Source organism: Orbicella faveolata, unplaced genomic scaffold, assembly GCF_042242905.1.
Source record: "Orbicella faveolata isolate gen_17 unplaced genomic scaffold, um_ofav_v1 contig_36, whole genome shotgun sequence".
Classification (NCBI taxonomy): Eukaryota; Metazoa; Cnidaria; class Anthozoa; order Scleractinia; family Merulinidae; genus Orbicella; species Orbicella faveolata.
In genome coordinates this window covers 2,864,920-2,876,965 of record NW_028301565.1, presented here as the reverse complement: position 1 = coordinate 2,876,965, position 12,046 = coordinate 2,864,920, and the positions used below count along the sequence as shown (strand labels likewise).

General features: G+C 37.9%; 2 protein-coding genes across 2 annotated transcripts; both read left to right on the top strand.

Annotated features, from left to right (window-relative positions):
* Positions 1-10: 10 nt before the first annotated feature.
* LOC110041359 (negative elongation factor E-like) lies at positions 11-6,054 on the top strand. The gene is made up of 13 exons (XM_020746636.2): positions 11-151; positions 255-324; positions 610-680; positions 1,385-1,456; positions 2,596-2,637; positions 2,809-2,843; positions 3,073-3,116; positions 3,593-3,636; positions 3,828-3,897; positions 4,101-4,137; positions 4,406-4,460; positions 4,988-5,099; positions 5,617-6,054. Exons 1-13 carry the CDS (start codon positions 83-85, stop codon positions 5,685-5,687), a joined length of 792 nt encoding a protein of 263 aa, XP_020602295.2. The 5' UTR covers positions 11-82; the 3' UTR covers positions 5,688-6,054.
* A 4,083-nt stretch (positions 6,055-10,137) lies between these two features.
* LOC149101997 (uncharacterized) lies at positions 10,138-10,755 on the top strand. The gene has a single exon (XM_089275266.1). The coding sequence runs from the start codon at positions 10,138-10,140 to the stop codon at positions 10,753-10,755; it is 618 nt and encodes a 205-aa protein (XP_089131392.1).
* The last annotated feature ends 1,291 nt before the right edge of the window (positions 10,756-12,046 follow it).

The window sequence follows — 12,046 nt, the reverse complement described above, 5'->3', positions numbered from 1 at the left end:
AGAATCATCGGACGAATAATCATGGCGGATTTTACGATTTCTGTGAAGTTTTGTTGATTTTCTGAAACAATAGAGACGACCCATGGGCTTACCTAATCTAACCCCGGAGGAAGAATACCTTCTTAAGAAGTTTGCTCAGTTGAAGAAAAAGGTAGACCTCGGTTTAATTTCTTGCTGTTGTATAGATTTATTCTCTACTTTTCTCTACCACATTACATTTGCTAGACAGTGTATTTTCTGTCTTGTTATTACAGAAGAAGGCGCTTCAAAAGTCGAAGGAAAAGACTGAAACTCCAGTTGTCGTCAAGACAGGAACAAAGCGGGGTCAGTGACGAAGCCAGCATTAAAGGCAAAGATTGTTTAGCAACAACAATATTACACATAAACACATTTAATTGGTTACAAGCCGTCATACTTTCTACAACAGCCACTTTCCTCTATCTTCAAGGTGGCTATTGTGGAGAGGCTTGACTGTATATTTGTGAATTTTTCAAGGGAGCATGATGCCCCCAGACTCGCAAAAAAGGGTGGTACTCATGTTGTCAGATGTGAGAGCTGGACTTGGGTTCCATAAACTGAAAGTTAACATGTGTAAAATATTTTCTTCAGATGCTCCAGCAGAAATTTCCCATGCTCCTGAAGATGCTAAAGAGATTGCTAAGAAGCTAATTGCTTCAGGGGTATGCAATATTGAATGTTGGGCTAAATTGCAGAATACATGGCCACATATTTGCATCTTATTGAATAAGAATAGCAACTATTGTTATATACCTCATTCTTCAAAGCACTCCGACACATGTGAATGAAGTGGCCGGGTACTCTGCAGTTGTTCTGAATGTTGTAACTGTTAACAGTGTTCAGACTTTTAATGACCCCACACAAAATCTCTGCCATGATACCAAGTTAAGTCACGGTATTTTGAGTTACCGTTATTTTGGCCAAAAACAAAATTATCTTTAAATTGAAGGAAAACTGAAAATAATAGTTAACCAAGAAAGGAAAGCACCAAAGAGATATTAATAAACCATAATGGAGCAAGGATAGGGAAATTTAACATGGATTATAAACAAGGAACTTGAAACATTTAGGCTAAACTTTTCAAGATGCACAAACCCTGAGTTAGTTCCTTTAAATTGCTGCTGATGGTATTATTTTGAATTACACTATGAAGGTCCTAGAATCTACTGAATTGATCATTAATCTACCATCATGCCTCCCACATGGATAGCCAGTTTGATTTGTATAGTAAGTTGCTACTGTTTAACATTGTAGATGTAAGTTATGGTGCCCCCCTTGGATTTCTCATGATCTTACTACTGAAATTTTCGTGTTAAAAGGTTCTTGCTTCTTGGGAATAATTACAACGCTCATGTTTTGTCTGTAGGAAGTAAAGATTAAAAAAGATCCTGTCCATAGGGAATTTAAAAGGGCAAAAGGTGGAGAAAGAAGACCTAAGGTACTTTATCACATAATTAGCACTATTTTGTTTATCATGTTGCTAGTTCTATTAATGACTTCACTGGCAGTAGTTCTCATCAACCTCATTATCACTATTAATTAGTAACATGATTCAGATATTAAATATTACTTGCACAGAATTCCACTGTAGTTATGTAAATATTAAATAATTGTATTGATCTAAAATTTGATTGGTTACAAAACATTTTTTGATTTAAATTAGATAAATACTTTATGCTGAATCAAAAAGCTCAAGAGTCTGTAAAAAGGGGGAGGGATAAAGAAGATTTAGCAAGCTACATGAAGGTAAATAGGATATTTCCTTCAGGTGATTATGATGCTGTATCAAACTGTCAGGAGCGTGTATATGACAGTTAAATATTGAATCAAATGAAATTCAAGGGTACAGCACAAGGCATGCCGCAAAAGGAAATTATCTTCAGAAAGAAGTTAAGTTGGAAATTTTCAAATGCTCTTTTGCGAGAACTGGAGCAAAATTATGGATTGAATCAAATTTCTCCTGGCTGGGGAGATATATCTTAACCAAGCTTTAAGAAACAAATTCACAGATTTTTATTTGAGACTCTTTAAGATAGAGATTACTATGTTGAAGTCGACACCCTGACTCAAATTCTTAAATTTAGTGCCTGATTAATTTCTACCCATCATTTAGCTTTTCTCTAGTTAGTCATAGCTCTGAGGTGTAGTATCAATCAGATAAGATGTGGCCCATCTAGATTAGCCTAGACTGCCTGCAGGTTCACACTGTTGTCATAGTCAAGTTTTTTTTTTTTTTAACTTAATTATTTTTAATAATAAAGTGTTTAGTGTAAAGTGTATAATTATATTTTTGTAAAATTGTAAATGTGTGAGTAATAGATAAGTTGTTGTTGTTGTTGTAGTTGAATCTGGTGGGAAGAACTTGTAAAAATATTTTCAGTTTTCGAGTTTAATTTATTAATTAAAATGAATTCACTTGTAGTTGTGTTATTATTGCTGTTGCCATAATTCATTATCTCCCAATTTCCTAACTTTAGGCATCCTTCTGAATGTTCTGCCTGGAGATTGTTTAATACAATATCTTGATTAGGTTGTATTTCACTAGTGTATAAATTAGTATACTTTTGTTCACTGCAGGAGTTTCAGCAGCAACTGCCATCAAACAGAAATGAGCAGCAGGTAAAGCACTATAAGGCTACTGAATGATTAATAATTATAATTTATTCATTATTTTACAACTGTCTATCATAAATTATGTAAAGAACATTTCATTTCAATGAAAATAAATTATTTACTAACATCTTGGAGTACAAGGTAAAGGGAATAAACAGTGTTTTGTTGTCATTCCAGGCTCGTGCTGCAGCAATGAAGAATCTGTATGAAAGGCAAGGGGATTTCATTGAACTTTTGGCATCTATTTTATAAAAGAGTAAAATTTTGTAATTGTGACTACAGACCTTACAGTGCCGTGAAGCTAATAATTTCTATTCCATTGCCAATGACAAACTGTTTAGAAACCTCATTCTACAATACTACTGTAAGATTATTTAGTCATTTAGGTTCAACTGTTGTGAGTATTTATGTTTTGTTTTTGTATCTTGTTTTTATTTTTAGTTTTGTACCCTCCTCAGCTGCACAGAACAGACGCTTTTCTGAAGGTATGAAGTATCTTTCTGTGATGTTTCAAATTTGTGCATCTGCACATCAATCTATCCTTAGGCTAAATTATCCTTCCTTCCTTCAGTCAGTCAGTCAGTCCATCCGTCCGTCCGTCCGTCCGTCCGTCCAACAATCCATCTGTCTGTTAGTCTACCTTCCCACCCTCCTGCTTGTCTATTTGCCAGTCTGTTGGCCTGCTGTCTGCCTGCTCATCTGCCTGACTACATGTATCTGTAATCAATGAGTCCTTGATGATAGAGTTTAAAACCATTCAATAATAAAGGGCAAAATGTGCATTATATAACGGGAATTACTCTCACCATTGGTAAATCTAAAAAGTAGATGTGTTGACTTGTCTGTACGCAAACATTTTTATAATAGAGTTTATTTTCAAAAAGCACAAATTAAACTTATTAACAAAAAGTTTCATACTAGGTTAAAATATTTATTGAAAAATTGTTACTTCCAACTTTAGGGCAAGGGTCTAGTAGAAAAAGTTGGTCTGAAGAACCAAGAAAGGTACATTGTTTGTTTACAGTATGTAAAATGCAATTCTGCACTTGTTTATGTATTCTTTCTGTCCTATTTGGGACTGGGAAAAGAGAGGAAAAAAGCTACGGAACACATTCTTTTACTACATAATGACTGCCTGTATATCTCATTTCAATAATGAAAAAAGAACTAACAATAAAATATTTTGTTTCCTCTAGGGTAACACCATCTATGTAAAAGGTTTTGGACTAACAGAAAAAATCCTTCAGGAATCATTTACTAAATATGGTGAGTTCATAGATGGACCATACGGAAAGGGTATGCCTTTTTATGTTAATATGGCTGGAAAGCATCTGCCGGCTCTGAAAAGTGTATCAAAGTTGATCCTTTCTGAAAAGGCGTCATGTTTAGGAGAACCAAAGTTTATTTCTGTTACTTTAAAATAAGCATTCAAAGTTTGATTTTGCTAGCATTTCATTCGTGTATTGTAGGTAAAGTGCAAAAAGTCAACTTTGAAAAGGACAAGAGGTAAATTAATTTATTTCAATAGTAATTAACTCACAAAGGTAGTAGTGGTTTTACACTGGCTTAACTACCAATCTCAAAATAAAAATTCTCATTGACTACATTAGATTGTTACTATTTATTGCAAGGTGTGAGAATTTGGCAGTGCGTCAAAAAGACTATGTCTTCTTGCTTAGAAATGTTTTTATTTTATTCACCTTTCTTCCTGAAAAGGTAAATGTACTAATTTGTGGGGAGAAACTGATAGTTGATCACTGTTTTTTTTCCTTAGCCAAGGCTTTGTAACGTTTGATTCCTGTGAAGCAGCGGAAAAAGCAATTGATGAGGTAAATGGAACATAAATTGCAATTGCACTTCATACACTGGTACTTTCTAGTACCTGCCTGAAATGAAACTAGAAGATGTAGTGCATTTAAAAAGAGAATTATAAAGCTACCTAGAGTAATTTTTAATAAAGAAAATATTCAACGAGCAAACGAGACAAAAGATTTAAATTGTTTTTTTTTTTTTCATTGACCAGAAAGACCCATTCACATAATGTGAGTAAAGTCTGCATACAAGCCAAGTGGCCCATCAGGCTGGCGCTTATTTCATATTCCTGTAGCATGAAGCAACTAGGATTATTTCTACTCTCTCTCTCTGAATGGGATGCTAGTCCATCGCATGGTTACCCCACGTAATACCCATTTATACAGCAGGGTGGAGAGAGACACTGCGAGAGTAAAGTGTTTAGCTAAAGACTAGGTCATCGGGATAAGTTTTGCTCTGTCGGAAGGGGCGGGGGAGGGGGGTGGAGGAATAAGCACAGCTACATATAGAAGTGTTGATTTATGTGCTTCTGTGTCACTGTCAGATGAACGGCATGCTGGTTCTTGGTGTGCATATCAAAGTGGCTCTTTCAAGAAGACAACCAAACATGGGAGATACACAAGGGCATCATCGAAGACCCGGATTAGGAAGTAGAGGTAAGGAGTTATTTCACATTGACATAATTAAAAACTAAAATTACATAAAATCAGTCTGTCGGATGATCTGACATTTTGGTCATTTCACGTTGTTGATATGCACTGGACCAGGGACGACAAAGAACTGCATTACCCGTTGAGCGAAATCTTCGTTGCCTTTGTCACTGTTTGGCTAGTTTTACAACTAGGTTTGATTGAATGCTGTTGGGCGGTATAAAAACTGAAAAAGACAAGTTTATCTGACTTAAAAAAAGGTATAAAAATACTGAATTTGCCCAGGGAGTGAATTAACGACTTCAGATAACCGACAAGATCCCTAGGGCTTAGTTGCCTTTTTTTGCATCCCTCAGAGACATAACAAGTCTTAAGAGGACTTTTTACCATAGATTATATTTATTACAAGTTAGAGTTATTTTCTTCAGACCTGTATTCAACTGTTGAGGCTTCCTGCTTTGTAATGTGAGGAGTGTAAAGTGTTATATTTAAGCCATAGAGGATGTTATTTTGTGTTCTGCAGATTCTAGAGGGCACAGTGCAGGCCTTCAGTCACAGGAGGCAAGGGAAATTGTTTCGTATGATGACCTGTAGATTACGACACGCCGTGAAGAAAATTCATCGGACAAAGACGAGATTTGTTACAGAGCTAACACAATTTGCCGAAGAGGTTCCTTCAATGTATACAGATTAATGTTTTTTTGTCAATTATTATTTGTTTGGTAGATTGTATAAGAAACATAATGTATCAAGTGCAAAGAGCTGGCTATAAGGCTACCACTCTTCCTGAAATGTAAACTACAGTTAGACATGTGTATAAAGTCAGCAGAAGTTAATTTGGAATTGGAAATTATATAGAGTTTATCAGAGTAGAAACCGTATGTGGCTACTTCAAGAGACCCGTTCAAACTTAGTGCCGAGTACGTGTATGTATAAGACTAATAAATATTCCAGTCTGAAATCAGTTTCATTGCTTTGGTAAAAAGCAAGCTATCTTTCCGTCTCTCTCTCTCGTGTCTTGTTTCTCATGTCATCTTTGTCGTCTCTCGTTGTTGACTTACCTTTCGTTTCTTGCTTCTCACTGGTGATTCGTGATTGCCCAATAATTCGTGTAACTCGAGTCTTTCGCTTTCGAGTCTTAAGCTGTATAACATGTATGTGTGGTAGTAAATTATATATTTAATAAACATTTAATAATAATAATAATAATAATAATAATGATGATGATGATGATAACATTTATAATGCGCAAATTTTATAAAATCTTCAAATGCGCATGACAAGATTAAAAACGGAATAAAAAGGCTAAAAAGCTAAAATTACAATTAAAAGTAAACTTACAGTGATTTTAGAAAGCTTAAATTACAATTAAAAGTAACTTTACAATAATTGAAACAACTATGATAAAAATTCATGACGGAAAAGGTGAGTTTTTAGCTTGGTTTTAAAAATACTAACGGTGCTGGCGCTTCTTATGTCAAATGGTATCGCATTCCAAAGTTTCGGTGCAGCACAGGTAAAAGAACGGTCACCTAGTGTAGCTTTTGATTTAAAACGCGGATAACTAAGTAAAAGTTTATCGCTAGGATTCCTTTAGATTATATTTGGATGGGAGCCTAAGAGAAATAAGAGACGATAAATAAGTAGACGCTAAAAAATTAAGAATCTTAAGAGTAATTCAAAGTATTTTGAACTCGATTCTGTATCTAATCGGTAACCAGTGTAATTCATAAATAAGAGGCGTTACATGGCAAAATTTCTGTTCTTTAAAAATCAGTCTGGCGCAGGCATTCTGTACTCGTTGCAGTTTATTTAACAAGCAATCGGGTAATCCACATAAAAGACCATTGCAGTAGTCAAGGCGACTTGTCATGAATTCGTGGACAAGAGTCTCAGTTGACTGCTGTGAAATATACTTTCTGATCCGACGAATATTATAGATATGGTAATAAGAAGAAGCACAGACTTTTGTGATATGTGTTACCATGGACAGCATAGAATCAAACCAAGAACCAACATTTCTCGCGATTGGCACGGGATGAATATCTGAGTCACCCACTCGAATACTGATATTCTCTAGCTTTTCCATGGCCAGCTGTTGTGATGTACTAATAATGAGGAATTCATTCTTTTCGTCGTTTAATTTAAGATCATTATTCAACATCCAAAACCGAATGTCTCTGATGCAGTCTTCCATGTTCCTCACCACAGCAAGCTGCTCAGCTCTGTCGTTCGGAGTGAATGAGATGTAAACTTGTGAATCATCAACGAATCTTACGAGGTGTTACTACGATTTCCATGTCCCTTACTAACCATGGTAAGGTGAGATCGGCTGGTAAAAGGGTTTAGCGACTGGGTACTATAAAAAGTATAAAATGTCTTGGTTTGTTACGGTTTGTTAAAGTATAAAATGTAGGCTCAACTTTCCCAGTATTTACATGTTCATAACGATTTGTAAAATTTTAAGCTTTGTATCTCGGGGAACGAAATTAAGCATGCTTTCGTCCACTTCTGCCGGTGGACTTGTTCATTTAGCCGTTTGGCACCCAGCAACAAATGCTTAGGAGGTGTTCTTACTGGTAACAACCCAGGTAGGGTGAGATCAAAATGAGATGTTCTGAGAACCTTGTCGAACAGAGCTGAAAGCATAGTAAGTTACTCAGAAGACAGAGAAGGAGAGACAGCACGTTAGAAAAGCGTAAAAATCAACTCAAGCATTATGGTTGGGCAGCTATATCTCTTGTTACATTTGTTTTACCGAGCTGAACGTTTCCCTGATTATAAAACTCGACGTCCTGCCTTGCCTTAACTCCTTAACATATTATTTTGACCACGTGACATGTCACGTGATCATTTTGTTAAAATTTGTAAATCGGCGAATTGGTGGCGAATTTTCATTCTATTGATCAATAAATGAGCGTTTGCGATGCAAATTTAAATTATCTACCTTGCTACGTTTGGGATGATCTCCCTTGATTTCGTTTATAGAAGATATAAATGATCAAAAGTCGAACTTTGTTGAAAAAAGGACCTTTCACCCTATAAAATTTTTCTTTGAAAAGAGGGACGGTCATTCCAAACGTGAGAGAATGGCAATCATTGACCTGCCTGCATCAGGAGCCATAATCGGGGACGGAGACCGTAAGCGCGCCCCATTTCTAGTATTGGGGCCGTACCTATGATATGGGACAATTTTTCTATTTTTAGAACTAATTGCGCGATCCCTTGCGGCAAACGCGCCTACATGCTGCGAGGATTTTTGCGGATGTTGCGCGGGGAAAAGGTGTCCGAAATTCCCGAAATGTTTGATACTTTTGGCCCACAACTAAATACGTTCATGTCTGCTGGAATTTTAATTCAGTATTTTCGTCGTAAGCTGCTCCAGTTTGAGTGAAGTAAGACAGTGTTGAATTTAGTTATGTGCCGCTTTATATCACTGACCGAGTTGTGTTCCGCTTCTTCTTTTACAAGAGCTCTACATTACTCCACTCTAAGTTTCAAATATGTTGAAGATTAACAGCTTTTCCAAAACAGAGCAAAAAACTATTTGGATATATTTGGATATAGCAGCGTTTCAGGACTTTAAAGTTTCCTTCCTCTTGCCACACGCTTGGATTTCGCCAAAGTCTATCTAGACCGAAAAGTAAAAAAAAAAAATTGTAAGTTCGAGTTAAAACGCGTTTTTGCAGGATGTTATTACTAAAAACCACCACCAATTCCTCAAGTAATGGCAATTTTCCGCTAAACTCACGTGACATGTCACGTGACCTGTCAGAAGTGCCAATTCTACTTTAAAATGTCCACTGAGGACGTAAAAACCTAATGTGTGCTAAATCTGGTTCAACTGGCATTTATACCTTCAGAAATATAACTAATAAATTATTTTCACCAGTAAAAGCCTTTGACCCAGACCTTAAACTACAGTGGAACCCCGTTAATACGAACACCTTCGGGCCATGGAAAATTGGTCGCATTAACGGGGTGGTCTTATTAAAGGGGTTCTTTAAATAAGGAAATGACTGACCGAGCTTTTTTGGGGGGGCCAGAATAAAGTGGCCGTAATAACAAGGTGGTCATATTAACGGGATGGTCGTAAGGCTGGGTTCCACTGTACTTGAGAATGGTTACCCACAATGATTACCTACAAACCCTCTCTTTAGTACAATGCAATGCAGAAGGTGGACGATACATGCAATAATAATTTACTACACCTGTTACTAGAACAGCGAATTCGTAAGAAAACTGGGCATGAGGCCCAAGTCCAGGATTTGGCGCCAAACAGCTGAGTGAACAAGTCCACAGAAGTAGACCAAAGCTTTTAAGTTTAATTTCTTTTCTCCGAGATACAAAGCTTTAACTCTTAATTATGAATCACAGTATCAAATAGTCATAAACTGACTCTGTTCTTATAATAACTCATAATCGTATAAGCTATGACATTTGCCGTGGAACTGCACCTGATGCGAGACTGCATCGCTCAATTCGATTTGACCATCAAGTTATTTCGAAACGGCTTCGCAGCGCGAAGTGGCAGTCATTAAAGGTCACTTTCTTTATTCGGGTGAAGTTTTGAGCGCAATTTTCTCGGGGAGAAGCGATTTTTTTTCTGGAATCGAATGAGAGACTTGAGACTACCTGACATGTTGAAAATAAACAGCTGTATATGAAGTTTTATCAGTCTCTGTCACAACTCAGAACAGAGGATCCTCCCTTTCTTTTCATGATCTGACACTGCGATCAAACAAGGTGACCACGACAGGCGGAAATCCGTTTGCGTGGAGGCTACTCTTTTCGTATGATTGTCATGTTTCTCTTTGTCTAAATCTTCTCTCCCACGCGATGTTCAATGCGCGACCTAAAATTTCCTCATTGATGAACCCGTGCAGTGTCCCTTCATGAATCGGAGCCACTCTATCAGCGGGTGATTTTCGGTTTGAATCCAGAGACGTTTTTCGAATGCATGAGAGAAGAATTGAAGTCTGTTTGCCTTGGTTACCTTCATTAGAGCAGTCCCTCATTTTTGTAAGGGTTAGGTTGAGTGGACATGCAGAGCACCGTCTGCTTTGATGGAGCCACCTCGGATGCCTTCCCAGTCAGCAGTGGAGTAAAGCAGGGCTGCGTTTTGGCGCCAACCCTGTTCGGGATTTTCTTCTCGATGTTACTCCACTACGCCTTGGCCGATTGCTCGGAGGGTGTATACATTCGGACGAGGTCAGATGGCAAGCTTTTCAACATTGCCAGGCTCCGCGCCAAAACCAAGACTCTTAAAGTGCTCATACGCGAGCTGTTGTTCGCGGATGATGCTGCCCTGGCATCCCACAGCGAGGCAGGCCTTCAACGCTTGGTTGATAAGCTGTCTCACGCCTGCAAGGAGTTCGGCCTTACCATCAGTCTAAAGAAGACAAACATCCTAACCCAAGATGCAGAGACAACTCCCGTCATTACCATCAACAACACTGAACTGGAGGTCGTGGACTCTTTCACTTACCTAGGGTCAACAGTGTCAAGCAAGGCGTCGCTAGATGTCGAGATCAGTTCAAGGATCGCCCAGGCAGCCGGCGTTATGGCCAAACTCAGCAAGAAAGTGTGGATTAACGACCTGTTGAGCGAGAGAACCAAGCTGCAAGTCTACCGATCTTGTGTCCTTTCCACTCTCCTTTAAGGAAGCGAGTCGTGGCCCACATACGCCAGACGAGAGAAGCGGCTCAACGGGTTCCACCTCCGCTGCCTTCGGCGTCTCCTTCAGATCAAATGGCAGGACAGAGTCTCCAACACCAATGTTCTTCAATGAGCCGACATGCCGAGCATCCTTACACTACTCATCCAAAGACGCCTACGGTGGCTCGGTCATGTTCACCGTATGGAACCCGATCGCTTGCCAAGGCAAGTCCTCTACGGGGAACTGTGGGAGGGCGCCCGACGCGTGGGCCGACCACTCCTTCGCTTTAAGGATGTTTGCAAGCGTGACCTGCGACTCGCTGAATTCAATCCCAATACCTGGGAGGTCCTCGCGCAAGACCGCGCCGCCTGGCTTCACGGTGTGAAGGAGGGGGCACTCAGGGCCGAGACGAAGGCCAGGGCCGAGACGAAGGCCAGGGCCGAGGCGACAATCAAGGGGGCGGCGAGAAAGGAACGACAAGTATCAGTTCGTGAGGCCACCAACTACATCTGTACCAGCTGCAACAAAGACTGCCACTCAAGAATCGGGCTTTTGAGTCACTCAGGAGCCTGTCGACACTGATGCGCTGACCATCGCCTCTCCGAGACGAGGATGCCATATATATATGTATATATATATATATATATATATATATATATATATATATATATGTATGTATATATATATGTATATATGTATATATATATATATATATATATATATATATATATGTATGTATATATATATGTATATATGTATATATATATATATATATGTATGTATATATATATATGTATATATGTATATATATATGTGTATATATATATGTATATATATATAGGCAATTGTGGAAAACGAGGACGGACAACTTCGAGCGAAAAAAAAATATATATATATACAGTAAAAAATCTAAGAAATCTAAAAAAAGGTTTAAAAATTTAATAAAAATAAACGTTTCGGTCAAAGACCTTCATCAGTTGCAGTGCAAGTGAATAATAAATTACAATAACCTTAAATAAGTTTACAGTATAAAAAATGACATCATATTACAAAGATGATTACATAACAGGGCGTGGTAACACATGAAAACGAAAAAATTAACCAATGATAAACAATCGGTGATTACTAAGCGAGATACTATGACAATGCGGTACAAAACTATATGTATATATATATATATATATATATATATATGTATATATATATATATATATATGTATATATATATATAGGTTGAGTGGGTGAACACGCTAGCGAGCGAGCGGATAATTCAGCTGAAAGGAAGGGAGACGCA

Excerpts from the sequence above, each read along its gene's own strand:
- LOC110041359 (XM_020746636.2), top strand. The coding sequence starts at position 83 with ATGGGCTTACCTAATCTAACCCCGGAGGAAGAATACCTTCTTAAGAAG. Across the intron at positions 4,138-4,405 it reads AACTTTGAAAAGGACAAGAG|CCAAGGCTTTGTAACGTTTG; the intron begins GTAAATTAATTT and ends TTTTTTCCTTAG. Across the intron at positions 5,100-5,616 it reads ACCCGGATTAGGAAGTAGAG|ATTCTAGAGGGCACAGTGCA; the intron begins GTAAGGAGTTAT and ends TGTGTTCTGCAG.
- LOC149101997 (XM_089275266.1), top strand. The coding sequence starts at position 10,138 with ATGCAGAGCACCGTCTGCTTTGATGGAGCCACCTCGGATGCCTTCCCA.